The 16,725-nt window shown below is 43.0% G+C and overlaps 1 protein-coding gene across 1 annotated transcript; it reads right to left on the bottom strand.

The window, feature by feature from the left end:
* Window positions 1-261: 261 nt before the first annotated feature.
* On the bottom strand, window positions 262-834 carry LOC140824132 (uncharacterized). The gene has a single exon (XM_073185731.1). It carries the CDS (start codon window positions 832-834, stop codon window positions 262-264), a length of 573 nt encoding a protein of 190 aa, XP_073041832.1.
* Window positions 835-16,725: the final 15,891 nt, after the last annotated feature.

The raw sequence follows: 16,725 nt of genomic DNA, 5'->3' as shown, positions 1-16,725 counted from the left end.
AAATGCAGCTTAAAACCCTAATACATGAAACTTTAACAACAATGAAATACACACATAACCATGCAATACTCATGCAATAAAATGCATAAAAATCGTAAATCACATATTTTAAATAAAAACCCTAGATTTCATGTATTCGGGTTACGTAGTTCGAATTTCCTAGGCCTTACAATTCTTCCCCTTTAAATTGAATTTCGTCCTCAAAATTTAAAACATATTGAATAATTCCTGGTATCGACTCCTCATCTCGATCTTCGTCTCTCAAGTAGCATCCTCCTCGGAATGATTCAGCCACTTGACTTTGACCATGTGGATCACCTTGTTTCGGTGCCTCCTCTCTTGTCTATCCAATATCTGAGTGGGTCTCTCCTTGAAAGACATGTTTGGTGTCTGCTGAAGTGGCTCATAGTTCAGCACATACGAAGGATTCGACAGGTACTTCCGCAGCATAGAGACATGGAACACATTATGAACTCCCGCAAGATTCGGCAGTAATGAAACTCTGTAAGCGAGTGTCCCAACTCTCTCCGGGATCTCAATCGGTCCTATGTATCTATGAATAAGATTGCCCTTCTTCCCAAATCTCATCACACCCTTCATCGGTGTGATCTTCACGAACACATGATCCTCTACGATAAACTCAAGATCTCTGCGCCGCTGATCTGCGTAACTCTTTTGCTGGCTTTGCGTGGAACTCATTCTATCCCTGATCTTGGCCACTAACTCTGTTGTCTGACTGTAAATATCTGGCCCCAGTTCTGTCCTCTCTCCTACCTCGTCCCAATATATTGGAGAAATATACTTCCACCCGTATAATGCCTCATATGGAGCCATACCGATCGATGCCTGATAACTGTTGATGTACGTGAACTCCACAAGAGGAAACTTCGGCTCCCAACTCCCCTGGAAGTTGATCACACACGCTCTGAGAAGGTCCTCAAATATCTGAATCACCCTCTATGAGTGTCCGTCGTTCTGAGGATGAAAGGCAGTATTGAATAACAATTTGGTCCTCAATGCCTGATGCAGACTCTTCCAGAAGGCAGACGTGAATCTCAGGTCCTTTTATAACAAGAAGGACACTAAAATCCCATATAGTCTGACTGTATCTCTGATGTACAGCTCTGCGTACTGAGTCATGGTAAAATTCTTCTTGGTCAGTAGAGAGTGTGCTGATTTAGTGAGCCGATCAACTATCACCCAAATGGCATTATATCCTCCAGTCGTCTTCGGTAGTCCAGTCACGAAGTCCATGGTAAAGTTATCCCATTTCCACTCGGGAATAGGGAGTGGTCTTAGCCTTGCCGGTCTCTGATGCTCTGCGTTGACCTACTGACACGTCAAACACTCTGAGACGAAACGTAGAATATCTCGCTTCATGTCCGGCCACCAATAAAGTGACTGAAGATCCTTATACATCTTTGTACTCCTTGGGTAGATGGAGTACGGGGTGCTGTGAACCTCAAGATGTCTTCTCTCAGGGAATCACGGCTAGGAACCCACAGTCGCTACCGATACCTAACTATGCAATCCACAACTGTATAAAACCTTCAGCCCTTAGCTCATCCCTCTGTCTGCACTTCTGTAATTGCTCGTCAGAAACCTGTCTTGCTCGGATCCTGTCCCTCAATTTCGACTATACTATCAGGGTAGAAGGACTAGGGGCATCGCCCCTGGCATAAACTGCAAGCTCAAATCTCTGAATCTTTGCCTGCAATGATCTATGTACTGACAACTGAGCGATCACTGCATTCTTCCTGCTCAGGGCATCTGCAATTACATTAGCCTTACCAGATGGTAGCTAATGTCACAGTCATAATCCTTCACTAGCTCTAGTCACCTACGCTGTCTCATGTTCAGCACTTTCTGTGTGAAGAAGTACTTCAAGCTTTTGTGATCAGTGAAAATCTTGCACTTCTCCCATACAGATAACGCCTCCAAATCTTTAGGGTGAAAACCACTGCTGCTAACTCGAGATCATGAGTCGTATAGTTCTTCTCATGAACCTTCAGCTATCTGGATGCATAGGCAATAACTCTGTCATGCTGCATCAGAACTGCACCCAAACCGAGCTTCGAAGCATCTGTATAAATCACAAACTCTCCTTGCCCTAATGGCATAGCTAAAACTGGTGTTGTGGTAAACGCCTGCTTCAGCCTGTCAAAATTCTCCTAGCACTCAGATCCCTAAACAAACTTCACGTTCTCTTGGTCAAGGCGGTCAATGGCACCGCGATGGAAGAAAAACCTTGTATGAACTTCCGATAATACCCTGCTAGTCCCAAGAAACTGCGGATCTCTATCACACTCTTTGGCACTGGCCCATCTCAGACTGCCTCAACCTTGCTAGGATCGACCTCCACTCCATCTCGGGATACAATGTGGCCCAAGAATGCCACTCTGTCAAGCCAGAGTTCGCAATTACTGAATTGGCATACAACCGTCTATCCTATAAAGTCTGCCGTACGATCCTCAAATGCTGACTGTGCTCCTCTCTACTCCTCGAGTAGATCAAGATATCATTTATGAAAACTACGAGGAACTGATCCAAATATGGCTGTAACAAGCGATTCATGAAATCCATGAAGATCGCTGGCGTGTTAGTGAATGGGAAGGGCATCACCATTAACTCATAGTGCCCATAACGCGTCTTGAAGGTCGTCTTATGCATGTTAGACTCTCTCATCTTCAGCTGGTGGTATCCTCATCTGAGATCTATCTCCGAGAATACTGATGCTCCATGAAGCTGATCAAGTAGATCCTCGATCTTGGGCAGTGGATACTTGTTCTTGACCGTGACCCTGTTCAGTTCTCTGTAATTATTGCATAGCCACATACTGCCATCTTTATTCTTAACAAATAGTACCGGAGCGCCTCATGGAAAAACGTTAGGACGAATGAAACCCTTATCTAGCAAGTCATGTATCTGATCCTTCAGTTCCTTCATCTCTGCCGGTGCTAGACGATAGGGTGCCTTAGAAATCGGCACTGTACCTGGCATGAGCTCGATAGAAAAATCTACCTCTCTCTACGATGGAATGCCTGAAACATCGTCAGGGAAAACTGTAGAGCCCAAATTCAGTACACATACAACCCATTCATTTATTTAATTTGTTAAATTATATATTTAAGTTAAAAACGATTTTTTTTAGCGATGCATGATTTATTTAATTGCATTATTTTAAATTATTTGTTTATGCGATGCACGTTAAATGTTTTCTCGAGTTTCATGTTTCAGGCGATTATTCGATGCGGGATCGAGGAAAAGAGACGGACGACGATTTTGGCAATTTTAAAATTTGGTATTTTATTTTAAGTTAGAGTTGTGGCATTTCAAAAGATTTATTTAATTGTTAGCATTTTAAAGCCTAATTTGTTTAATGTGATTTTAAAGTTTCAGAATTTTAAAAGGTTTATCAATGGATTTTATTTCAATTTTAAAGATGCTGGTATTTTGCGGAGAATTAGTATTTTAGTTAGTATATTAAGTGATTATTAGTATTTTAATTAGCATGGTAATTATCATTTAAGCAATTTTCTCCCTTAATTACTTTCAAACTCACGAACACACACCACTAACACACACACACATTCAAGCCTACACACACACACACAATTCATTTGCTTCCCATTTCATCTTTTTTTCTCATGAGAAAACCTAGGGTTCTAAGAGCAAGATCAGTGGCCCCGTCCCTCAACAATTTCCAACAATTTTCATTGGGTTTTCTTCAAAGAAAAATCGTGCCACGTTCTTCCCGGATCGTTCCTCGCATCATCCCCGCTTCGGTATCGCTGTATCGTGGGTTTTAAATATGAAAAGGCATGTATATTATTTTTTTCACATAAATCTTATCATAGTAATAATTTTGAGGTTTATTGTATGAAAAACATGTATATGTTATGTAAAGGTTTGAGCAAAAAATGGTTGGATCTCTTTTGAAATTATTTTTGGATCTCAAAACTAGAAATTTGCTGTCATTTGAAATACTGCGATTTTTTGGTCGATTTTCAGGAAATCTTTTCAACATATAAATCGTAGACCTTTTTGATATCTTCAATTTGACAATAAATTTAAAATATTTGGATAAGAAATGAGCGAGTTATGATGGTTTTCGTGGGACTGCTCAAACTGTGATTTTCTGAAAATGCGTTATTGAAGTTTTATAGTTGCAAGCTTTGTTGGGGATCGACTGGTGATCGCTGTTGCGTTTAAGTATGTTGAGTATGATGTTGGGATGGTTTTTGTTGTGTCGGTTTGCGTCAATAGGCACTTGATTGCGTTAGAAGTCGTAGGATGCATTTTGGTGTCAAAATGTCGTGTTTACTGGTTGTGTTGTGTCGTTTGGAGTGCGTCGTCATTTGGCGCATTTGTAAGGGTTTGAGTTAATGTCGTAGCATCCTAGGATGGGTCTCGAGGAGTTGGTTCATGGTCTGTATGATCGAGTTACCAAGAGTTCGGAAGGGACGAAGTGGTTGTGTCCGTTGTGTCGTTTGATCGAGTGCGCGGACGTCATGTTGGTTCGCATTTGAGTTTAAGGAGTTTTGGAGTTGTATGTCGTGATGACATGAGTTAGAGCCATCACGTAGAGTTCGGACGTTCCGAAGTGATGTTCGGAGGATCCGAACATGGCCTATAAATAGTGCTCGGATTTCTCATTTGTGACTTGCCATTCCTTGAGTTAAGTCTTCTCTTTGAGAGTTTTGGAAGGATTCTAGGGCTAGTTGTTGTTCGAGCGATAGCCAAGAGCTGCCGGGATTGGTAGCATAGCAGCGCCGGAGTTTCGAGGCAATCGACATCAAAGGGCTGTCGACGGACGAAGGTAAACCCTAAACCTTTGGTAGTACTAGGGAGTACTGGTTTTGCTGGTCGAGCATGGTAGTAGTGATTGAGTATGCTTTTGTTGCGTAGGCTTGTGCTAGACCTGATTAGCGGTGTTGCGTAAGGCTAGGCTTGCTGTGATAGAGGTACGAAAGTACTATCCGAGATATCCTGGTTGAGTATACATTCTTATATGTGTTGCATGATTATGTGGTGCATTGTTATATGTCATATGATGCATGTTATTATGTCACGTTTATTACTGCACGTTGCATTTCACGTTGAGCCGTATTCTCCTTTGAGATAGCCTTTGCTGTTGAGCTGTATCTCTTTCGAGATAAGCTATATCTTGGGACCGCTCAGCCCTGTCTTGTGGACGCATGGACACCGAGAGTACACAGTGGCCGACGGGTCGGGAGGGCTTCGGTGGTCCGGGACATTTTAGGTCCACGTCCGTCTTGTAGTGGATGCAGTGACCCAGAGGTGTACCGCGCGGCACTATCCACTTGGCGCCTCTAGACTGAGCATTGTTGAGATTCTTTTGTGACTCCTGTTTCTTGACTACCCCGGTATCATGATCATAGCATGTGCATTTCATATAGGTCTGTATACTCATACTTTTGTACTGGGCGTTCTTATCGCTCACGTCCTCGGTTTTGTTTATTCTTGGACACCCCATTCCCACGGGGCAGGCCTCAGGTTGGACAGCTCAGGAGGAGCAGGAGGAGGACGTTGAGTAGCTGGTTGGTTTAGTTTTCGGTATTGTTCTATTCGATTTGGTTGTATTGGATATTCTATTTTGGGGTTATTATTAGACTTCGATTGGATTGTATATTTATAGTTGTTGACTATTTCCGCTGTTATCTCTGATTATTGTTATTAGGTTAATTGCATGCTTAAGTTCTTGCTTAGTAGGTGATCCTGGAACGGGTCACTACATTTATGGTATCAGAGCATGCGTATGATTTTGGGATATAGTTTTCTATTTTGGGATTTCCGTTGACCATTTTACTAGTTTCCCATTCTATGTTGTAGCAATGGCTGACCATTTTGATGACGAGAGTAGTCAGGGGAGTGTAGGTCGTTGGGGCGATCAGGACGGTAGTAGGCGTCATCGTAATCGTGAGCATCGTCATCGTCGGGATGGTCCTAGGCGTTTCGATATGCATCGTTTCATGCAGATGGGGCCTAAGCCTTTAGTTGGCGGTGAGACTCCCGATGATGCGGAGGATTGGATAGAGCGCATGGAGAGTTGTTTTCGTGCATTCCAGTGCACCGATGAGCAGAAGGTGGAGACCCTTAGTTTTCTTCTCGAGGGCCGTGCTCGCAGGTGGTGGCGATCGACTTCTGCGCCGATAGTCCAGTCCCAGGGTAGGGTGACTTGGGCCGATTTCCGTGCGGCTTTCATGCAGCTGTATTTTCCTCCAGCCCTTCGCCAGGCGAAGACGATTGAGCTCCTGAATCTGAAGCAGGGTAGTATGTCTGTTGATGAGTATCAGCAGAAGTTTTTCGAGTTGTTGCCCTTCGCTCCTCATATCAGTGGCAGTTCTGAGGCTAAGTATGACCATTTCCTCCAGGGGCTTAACCAGGAGATTTTTGATCGTGTCACAGTCTGTGACAATCCTACTTCCTATGATGGGTTGGTGAACCGGTGTCGTCAAGCAGAGATCAGTCTCCAGCGTGGTAGGGCTATTCTGTCTTCTAGATCTCCGAGTACTTTGAGTCCTCGACCTCAGTCTTTCAAGAAATCTGGTTCTTCTTCTTCTGGATCTGGATCAAGGTCTAGCGGTGTTGTTCGCTTTGGTGAGAAGAAGGATGCTTGTGCGCATTGTGGGAAGAACCATCCATCGGAGCAATGCCGATTAGCAGCGGGAGCTTGTTTTCAGTGCGGAGAGATGGGTCATCTCAAGAAGAATTGTCCTCAGCTGCGAGGTGGAGCAGGATCTGGTTCCGGATCCCAGACGACTGTTCAGCAGAGGAGGCAAGGTCAGGCAGTGGGTAGTTCGAATCTTCGACCTCGTGCCCAAGGTCAGGTTTTTGCGCTGAACCAGGATCAGGCTGCAGATGAGATTCCTGGTTTTCCTCCGGTTAGATAATCGTATGCGTTCAGAGCATCCAGAGCTCTTTTGAGTAGTACTGTAGTTGTACTATGGATGTATGTATGTTTTTCAGTTGTAACCCAAATATCAGTTGTGTTTAGCAACAATTGAGATGTAATAACAATGCTGTTATTTCGTTTTGTTCATCCTCTAAGCCTGATTTCGAGGACGAAATCTTTTTAAGGGGGGGAGAATGTAGTAGCCCGAATTCCAAATTGGGTAATTAACGGATTAATGGTGATTAATCATGATCGGAAGGTCTGAAGATGGTTCGGAAGCACCGAAGAGTTCGGAAGGTCCGAAGTGAGTTCGGTGGATCCGATCATTAGGTGTCAAGGGTTGATCGACACGTGGGAGTTCGGACGTTCCGAAGTGTAGGTTCGGTGGATCCGATCATGAGGTGTCAAGAGCAGCTGGACACGTGCAAGTTCGGACGGTCCGAAGTGTATGATCGGAGGATCCGAACATGAGCTGTCAAGAGCCAATGGACACGTAGAGTTCGGACGTTCCGAAGTGATGTTCGGAGGATCCGAACATGGCCTATAAATAGTGCTCGGATTTCTCATTTGTGACTTGCCATTCCTTGAGTTAAGTCTTCTCTTTGAGAGTTTTGGAAGGATTCTAGGGCTAGTTGTTGTTCGAGCGATAGCCAAGAGCTGCCGGGATTGGTAGCATAGCAGCGCCGGAGTTTCGAGGCAATCGACATCAAAGGGCTGTCGACGGACGAAGGTAAACCCTAAACCTTTGGTAGTACTAGGGAGTACTGGTTTTGCTGGTCGAGCATGGTAGTAGTGATTGAGTATGCTTTTGTTGCGTAGGCTTGTGCTAGACCTGATTAGCGGTGTTGCGTAAGGCTAGGCTTGCTGTGATAGAGGTACGAAAGTACTATCCGAGATATCCTGGTTGAGTATACATTCTTATATGTGTTGCATGATTATGTGGTGCATTGTTATATGTCATATGATGCATGTTATTATGTCACGTTTATTACTGCACGTTGCATTTCACGTTGAGCCGTATTCTCCTTTGAGATAGCCTTTGCTGTTGAGCTGTATCTCTTTCGAGATAAGCTATATCTTGGGACCGCTCAGCCCTGTCTTGTGGACGCATGGACACCGAGAGTACACAGTGGCCGACGGGTCGGGAGGGCTTCGGTGGTCCGGGACATTTTAGGTCCACGTCCGTCTTGTAGTGGATGCAGTGACCCAGAGGTGTACCGCGCGGCACTATCCACTTGGCGCCTCTAGACTGAGCATTGTTGAGATTCTTTTGTGACTCCTGTTTCTTGACTACCCCGGTATCATGATCATAGCATGTGCATTTCATATAGGTCTGTATACTCATACTTTTGTACTGGGCGTTCTTATCGCTCACGTCCTCGGTTTTGTTTATTCTTGGACACCCCATTCCCACGGGGCAGGCCTCAGGTTGGACAGCTCAGGAGGAGCAGGAGGAGGACGTTGAGTAGCTGGTTGGTTTAGTTTTCGGTATTGTTCTATTCGATTTGGTTGTATTGGATATTCTATTTTGGGGTTATTATTAGACTTCGATTGGATTGTATATTTATAGTTGTTGACTATTTCCGCTGTTATCTCTGATTATTGTTATTAGGTTAATTGCATGCTTAAGTTCTTGCTTAGTAGGTGATCCTGGAACGGGTCACTACATAGCATCCTAGGATGGGTCTCGAGGAGTTGGTTCATGGTCTGTATGATCGAGTTATGAGGAATAAGCCATAAGTGTAGTGTTTCTCCGTTGTTTTACAATTCCACATTGTACACGGACCCTTAGCCGGACCCTGACACGGGGGGGGTCTGTGCCCTTGTTTCCTTCGAAATGCGAAATTCCAACATCTACCCGGACCATTACATGGGGTTCGTGTACTCCTAAAAAAAATTAAATCGAATTTTAGGGATTTTTTTGGGGTTTGATGTCATGATTTAGTACGATGATTAAACGATGATTTAGAACATCATAGGGAAATTTTTTATTTTTGGGTGTGAGCATGACTATACATCTAAGTTACGCAAGATAGGTATTCGAACTCATGTTAGTATGTGCAGCAGTGGCCTCAAGCGAGATCCATTGAATCCCTCAACGCCAAGTAAGTATGTTCGACGTGCAAAAGAAAATATTTTATGTTTTTGAGGTATGCTAAAGGTCTTGTGACCAAATTATGAACGGTTTGAAAGTCGGCGAACGTGGCCGAGGAACTATCCACCCCGATAAGACATGATCGGGTTTAGATCAGAAATGGAAAGCGGTAAAACATGACCAGGGACCAATCCACCCGGTAAAGCATGAGCGGGGATCTCATGTATGTGGTCGTGGACTTTCCTTGCCAGCCCAATAATGTGGTTTAGTTAGATCGGACGCATTTATGTATGGGTCACTTGCTTTGAAACATAACTCTACGCAAAATGATGAAGTTTATGCATGTTCAAGTATGTATGACACAAGTATGTTTAAGAAAAGTTTTATAATGATGGCACGTCTATGGTTATGTAATTATGTTCAAGTTTATGAACTTTGATGCAGGTGAAGATGACTATGAGGAGACGAGGGCTGGGGACCAATGAGCCAGCTTGGACTGTGCAGAAGGCTAAACCCGAGGACCGCCCATGTTTTAAGATTTTATGCATGACGATTTTAATACTCTAATTTCGCTTTATGGTTTACAATATTTAAACAAGTGTTTTTCTTAGGCAAACTTTATTTGTGATCTCTTTTATTGCAAATATTTTGGATGAACAGTCTATTGACGATCGAAATTTGAAAGTTTATTTCGTATTTAAGAAAAAATTTATTTTTCCACAAATTTTAAATAGTTTAAAAGTACGATACATTACAGTTGATATGAGAGCCAGGTTCTTGTAAAGGGTTATGCCTATTGCCAGTTGGGAGAAGCTCACGAAGTCACACCTCAAGTTCGTAAGTTTTAAAGTTTTAAATTCTTTCATGTAATATGTATCCAGTCATGATTTAAGCATGTGCATATTTAAATTCAAACTGCGTGCATACTATGATATTGATGTTATGTCCATGCATGTTGGGTTTACGTGTTGGGTAAATTTCAGAACAGTATGCCTCCCAGACGTAGGATTGTGCTTGAAGCATGAGATGAGAATAGGGAAGCCCAGGATGGGGAGAGGGTCACTCCTCCTCGTCCACCCCGGATTTTCAAGGTTCATATGCTTGAAGGGATGACTCAGTTCTTCGCACAGTTTGCGGGGAACCAAGCTACAGTGGACACAAGGACGAGGCCCAGGCCAGAGGCAGTCTACGAAAGGGTTAGAAGGATGGATCCAAAGGAGTTCTTGGGGGCTACTGACCCGATCATAGCTGAAGAATGGGTTAAGTCCATCGAGATGATTTTTCGTTTTCATGGAGCTGCAAGATGCAGACAGAGTTAGATGTGCCACCTTTTTGTTGACAGGGGATGCCAGGCTATGGTGGGAGAGAGCGTCCGTGTCGGTGAATCTGCAGACTCTATCATGGGATGGCTCTAAGGAGGTCTTTTACTCCAAGTACTTCACTGAGGAAGTACGATCCAGACTGACTAGGGAGTTTATCACGTTGCATCAGGGAGACATCAGCGTAGATGAGTTCGTGAGGAAGTTCGAGAGGGGGTGTCACTTTGTACCCCTGATTGTGAATGATGCTCGAGAGAAGCTGAGGCATTTTATTGATGGGTTGCGGCCGTTCTTGCGCTGTGATGTCAGGGTTGCTGGTCCTATGACTTATGCAGTTTTCGTGTCGAGAGCTTTGGAGGCAGAGCAAGACCAGAGGGACATTGAGGTCGATAGGCAGGGCAAGAGGCCCTATCAGGCACCTCAGCAGCAGCAACCCCAGTTTAAGAGGCCTTCCAAGGGCAGTAGGGAAAGAGGCCCATTTCAGGGACCGCCGTAAGGTAAGGGTCCTATTCCTCAACTGAAGGCTCCATAGAAGCCCGGCGAGTACCCAGTGTGCCCGAAGTGCCACCGCTAGCATCCGGGATAGTGTTTAATGGGATCGGGCAAATGCTTCAAATGCGGAGCCAGTGATCATATGCTGAAGGACTATCCACAGTGGAGGCAGCCGACCTAGGGGAGAGTGTTCGCCATGCAGGCAGAGGAAGCGAACCCAGACACGACCCTGTTGTATGGATATATGTTCACAAAGAGAGTAGCCACGAAGGCCTTGATATATTCAGGGGCCACTCATTCTTTTATTTCGGAGACGTTCGCTAATCACCTAGACGCCAAGTCTATTGGACTCGACATGTTCTATTCAGTGAAATTCCCTTCAGGGGAAGAGCTATCAGCTACTAGCGTGGTCAGAGACATTGATCTTGAATTGCATGGCCACCTAGTGTATGCCGAACTAATCGTGTTGCCGATGCCAAAATTTGATATTATCTTGGGAATGGACTGGCTGATGAAGAACAGAGTTCTCAATGTTTTCCAGAAAAGGTCACTATTGGTAAGACCTTTGTGCATGGAGCAGTTTCTCTTTGAGCCAGATAGATGGAGAAGTTTCCCTCACATGATCTCTTGCATGTAGGCACGAAGACTTATTCACAAGGGGTGTCAGGTTTTCTTGACCAGTTTTATTTCTGCACCTGACGTACCCACTCCGTCTCTATTGGATGCACCAGTAGTCAGAGATTTTCTTGACGTCTTTCCAGATGACGTCTCAGATCTTCCACCAGAGAGAGAGGTTGAGTTTTCCATTGACCTTGTGCCAGGCACTGTGCCGATAAGGCACCATACCGTTTAGCTCCAGCTGAGATGTTAGAGCTCAAACAATAGATTCAGGAGCTTCTAGATAAAGAATTTATCCGCCCTAGTTTCTCACTTTGGGGCGCACCAGTGCTCTTCGTAAAAAAGAAGGAAGGGAGCATGAGGTTGTGTATCGATTATCGATAACTGAATAAGGTAATGATCAAGAATAAATACCCACTACCAAGGATCGAGGACTTGTTCGATCAGTTGCAGGGAGCACGATGTTCTCTAAGATAGATCTACGATTTGGGTATCATCTGCTGAAGGTAAAGGATGCAGATGTTTATAAGACAGCCTTCATAACCACGTATGGGCACTACGAGTTTTTAGTAATGCCGTTTAGAATGACGAATGCTCCAGCGATTTCTATGGACCTCATGAACTGAGTATTTCAGCCCTACCTAAATCAGTTATTCAAAGTGTTTATTGACGACATTCTCATCTACTCGAAGAGCCATGACGAGCACAGTCAACATGGGTACAGTTTTGAAGGTCTTGCAGAGTCGCAAGTTTTTTGCAAAATTGAGTAAGTGTGAATTTTTGTTGGAGAAATTAGCATTTTTTCCTCATATAATATCTAGCAGTGGCATCGAGCTGGATCCAGCTAAGGTGGCAGCAGTTAAAGAGTGGGTTGAGCCGAAGAATGCGTCAGAGATCCGCAGTTTCCTAGGCTAATCAGGCTACTACAGAAAATTTATTCATGGATTTTCTTCGATTGCAGTGCCAATCATTTCATTGACTAAGAAGAATGCTAAATTCGTAAGGAGTGATGAATGTCAGAAGAGCTTCGATATATTAAGCAAGCTCTTATTTCAGCACCAATCTTAGCCATGCTATCAGGGAAAGGTAATTTTGTGTTGTACACCGATGCATCTAAGCTTGGTTTAGACGCAGTGTTGATGTAGCACAGTCGGGTTATAGATTATGCCTCCAGATATTTGAAAGTGCATGAGAAGAAATATCTGACTCATGATCTTGAGTTAGCCGCTGTTGTCTTTGCGTTGAAGATATGGAGACATTATTTTCATGGCGAGAAATGGCAGATATTCACTGATCACGAGAGTCTCAAGTATTTCTTCACACAGAAAGACCTGAATATGAGACAAAGACAGTTGTTAGAATTGGTAAAAGACTACAATTGTGAAATTAGATACCATCCAGGGAAAGCTAATGTTGTGGCAGATGCTTTGAGTAGAAAAGTTGCAGTTGTAGCACAACTGTCAGTACAGAGATCTCTTAAGTCAGAGATTCAGATATTTGGGTTAGAGGTTTATCTTAAGGGCAGAGATCCTAAGCTGTCTAATCTGACAGTCCAATCTTCTTTGTTTGACCGAATCCGTAGAGGTCATCCTTCAGATGAGCAGTTGCAGAAATGGCGACTGAAGGATGAATCCAAGGGCAGTGTACTGTACATAGTGTATGATGGTATTGTGAGGTACAAAGAAAGGATGTAGGTGCCTAGTTTTGATTCGATCAGAGAGGATATTATGACAGAGGCACATGCATATCCGTATTCCATTCATTCAGGAGGTACCAAGATGTAGAAGAATTTACAGATTCTGTATTGGTGGCCAGGTATGAAGAGTAACATCCGCCGATTTGTGTCTGAATGTTTCCCTTGTCAGCAGGTGAAGGCAGAGCATCAAGGGGCCAGCAGGGATTTTTAAGCCACACCCTATCCCCGAGTGGAAGTGAGAGAATATCACCATGGACTTCTTTGTTGGTTTTCGAGGTTAGTCAGAGTATCCAATGCCATTTGGGTTATAATGGATGACTTACTATGTCGGCACACTTCTTGCCAGTGAAGACGACTTTCTCCATGACGCATAATACAGAGCTCTATATCAGGGAGATATTTTGATTGCACGGGATCCCAGTTTTGATTGTGTCCGATAGGGACCTGAGTTTCACTTCGTCCTTTTGGAAGATTTTACATGCAGCCATGGGGATGAAGTTGCTATATAAGTACAGCTTTCCACCCTCAGACAGATGGCCAGTCTGAGCGAGTGATTCATATTTTGGAGGATTTTTTGAGAGCCTGTGATTGATTTCCATGGGAATTAGGAATCGAAGCTACCTATAGTGGATTTTACCTACAATAACATATTCCAATCATATATAGGTATGGCTCCTTACGAGGCACTGTATGGAAGGAAGTACAGATCGTCGATTTATTGGGATGAAGTCGGTGAGAGATCAGAACTTGGTCCAGAGATTTTTCAGCAGACTGCAGATGTGGTGGTTAAGATCCGAGACAGGATGAAGACCGCCCATAGTCGTCACAAGAGTTATGCTGTCAAGATAATGAGGAATCTAGAGTTTGCCGTAGGTGATCACGTTTTCGTGAAGATAGCACCCGTGAAGGGTGTTATGAGATTTGGGAAGAGAGGCAAGCTTAGTCCGAGATTTAATGGACCGTTCGAGATTCTTGACAGAGTTGAGACACTAGCTTATCATGTAGCCCAACTTCCGAATCTGGACGGTGTACACAATGTGTTCCACGTCTATATGATGAGGAAGTACCTAGAAAACCCTTCGCATGTTTTGAGCTACGAGCCGTTGCAGCTTGCTCCAGATATGTCGTATGAGGAAAGACGTGTCCAAATCCTAGATAGACTGGAGCGAAGACTTCGGAACAAGGTGACCAATTTTGTCAAAGTCAGGTGGCTGAATCAATTCAATCCTTAAATCAAACAATTTAGAACATGAAACCTAATTTATTTTTGGTTCTTAATCCCAAAATAATTCTCACAACAAATATATAACCCATGTCATCAAGGCGGTAATTTAAAATTCTTAAGCATAAAGATTATTGGCGATCAGTGTATAGTCTGGCTCCGCCTCAGCCTCCTCCGCGTGCATTACATATGCCTTGCTAGTAGTGTGGCCCCTGTTCTTAGGGCAATCTTGTTAGAGTAGGTGCACTTCGAGCCAAGTGTTGGCCGAGTGTTCACAATGAAACTCTATGTATAAACAGTCTTTATTTTAATAATAATTGAAATTATTGTTTTGACACATCTTTATCTGTATACCCATGCTAGCTGCATAGATAAAGTCCTTGAATATAAAAATAATAGAAAGAATATGAGATGCTCATATGGTATCATGAAACTAATATTTGGAATATTGTATATTCTAAACAGTTTCTAGTCGATTCAGCCGCCACTAAGAAGGATATAGGCCGCTCGGGTTCGAGACTAGTATCTGCGATGTGAGTACCACGTTTCATTGGTAGGGGACATTGTGATGTCCGAACATGCAGATAGGTTCTCCTTGTAGAGTGCACTGAACAACCCTCCATAAAGGACTTTCCAAGTGGTTCTCAATTATCGAGTGGAAACGTCCTAGTTTATGGTTGTACACCATTCGTCCTTATGACCCGGGACAATATTGAGACTCTATATGCTAGCATTGCACTTTGACTTGTTTACCGACTCTCATGGGGTCATAAGGTGGCAAGGTTGGGTGTTTTGTCGAAACATATAGGAGTCGGTGCATTGTAGTCGGGGATTCACCGCTTACCTTCGGGTATGGATATCCTATGTGATCTCATGTGTATGTAGTTGGAAATCTCTTATCAGAGTATGGTGGTAATTAAGAAAGGGGTTTCTTAGATTACACCATCGATGCAACTACGACATGACACATAGTATCGATTCATTGACAACTCTCGATATACCAATGGTTGTCGAATCGGTCGGGATATATGAGATGAAGGGACCTTACTGTACGCTAGCGATAATTGAATGGTTCTTGCAGGCACTATCATTTGATACCTATGGAATCATGTAAGCGATGCTGCTAGTCGTTTAACATGATTGGTTGGGTACTATCAGTCTTGAGTTCTAACGTTCTTGTTATCAAGGAGTTGATAATCAAGAATAGAGCAATTGGGGTATGCTCATATAAGGACATGTTTAGTACGAATCACATGGAGATGTGAACCCACGGCTAGTTGTATCAATGAACCATTGAGGGTCACACAAGTGCTAACTTTTTAGATTCCGTTGAGAAGTAAAATGGTTCAATGTGTTGAACGGCTTATAAAGGAGTTTATAAGCGTAAGGAAAAATAGAAGTATGACTTCTAAAGGAGAATGTAACTTTTAATTTGAGGAAGTGTTCCTAAATTAAAAGTTGGTCAAACGAGTAATGTATTTGAAAATTGTGATTTTCATAAACATTATTATGGACTAAATTAAATTAATTCAAGTGTCGAATTAATTAAACACTAGTGGACCTAGTAGAGTCCAAATAATTTAATTAATTCAAGTGTTGAATTAATTAAACAAAAATGGGCCTTGTAGAGCCCAATTAGAGATAATTATTAAACTAGTGGGCTTGAGTAAAATCAAGTAAGGTTTAAATGGTCTCAAATATGTTTGAGATATTTAAATTAAAGTCCATGGGCCTTGTAATTGTTACAAGCCCAAACAAATTGCATTCTGGAAGGTGAAGGGTTGGAGGTAACTTTTGAGTTAATGGCATGGCATGCACATGCAACGTTTTGCTTTAACTTTTTCCACAATCAAGAAAAACACTTCCTTCTCTCCACACAAGCATGTCGGACGAAATTTTTAGCTTCATTCTCCAAGTTTTCTTCTTCATTTGGTTGAGGAAAAATATACTCTTCTCAAAGAAAAATGCTCTAATTTTTCTAGTGCAAAATTAAAGTGGATCTACCTTGTTAGTGGTGGACCTAATTTGAAGAAAGGAGTCCAAAAGTAAGGTGAAGCTTGTACATTGTCTACCTTCAAGAGCTAAGTTGTTTACAACTTAGTTGGAGCCATAATCAATAGTTGTGATTGATAGGTAAAAATTCTAAACACCCTATGCATGACATATTTTGTGTTTTTGTATTTGCTACACATTATAGGATTAGGGTGCTCGGTTCTCTTGTTGAAAAACAATTTTTGAAACTTCCGTTGCGCGCACCTTTATCGATCCCCTTTCAAATCTGCCGCCTTGTGACCCTCTTGCTCGCATATGAAACACTTGAAGGTACCCCACATACATTTTCCAAAGTGAAACTGGTTGCACTACTTG

This window comes from Primulina eburnea, chromosome 2, assembly GCF_022965805.1.
Source record: "Primulina eburnea isolate SZY01 chromosome 2, ASM2296580v1, whole genome shotgun sequence".
NCBI lineage: Eukaryota > Viridiplantae > Streptophyta > Magnoliopsida > Lamiales > Gesneriaceae > Primulina > Primulina eburnea.
This window is presented reverse-complemented; position numbering and strand designations above follow the sequence as displayed.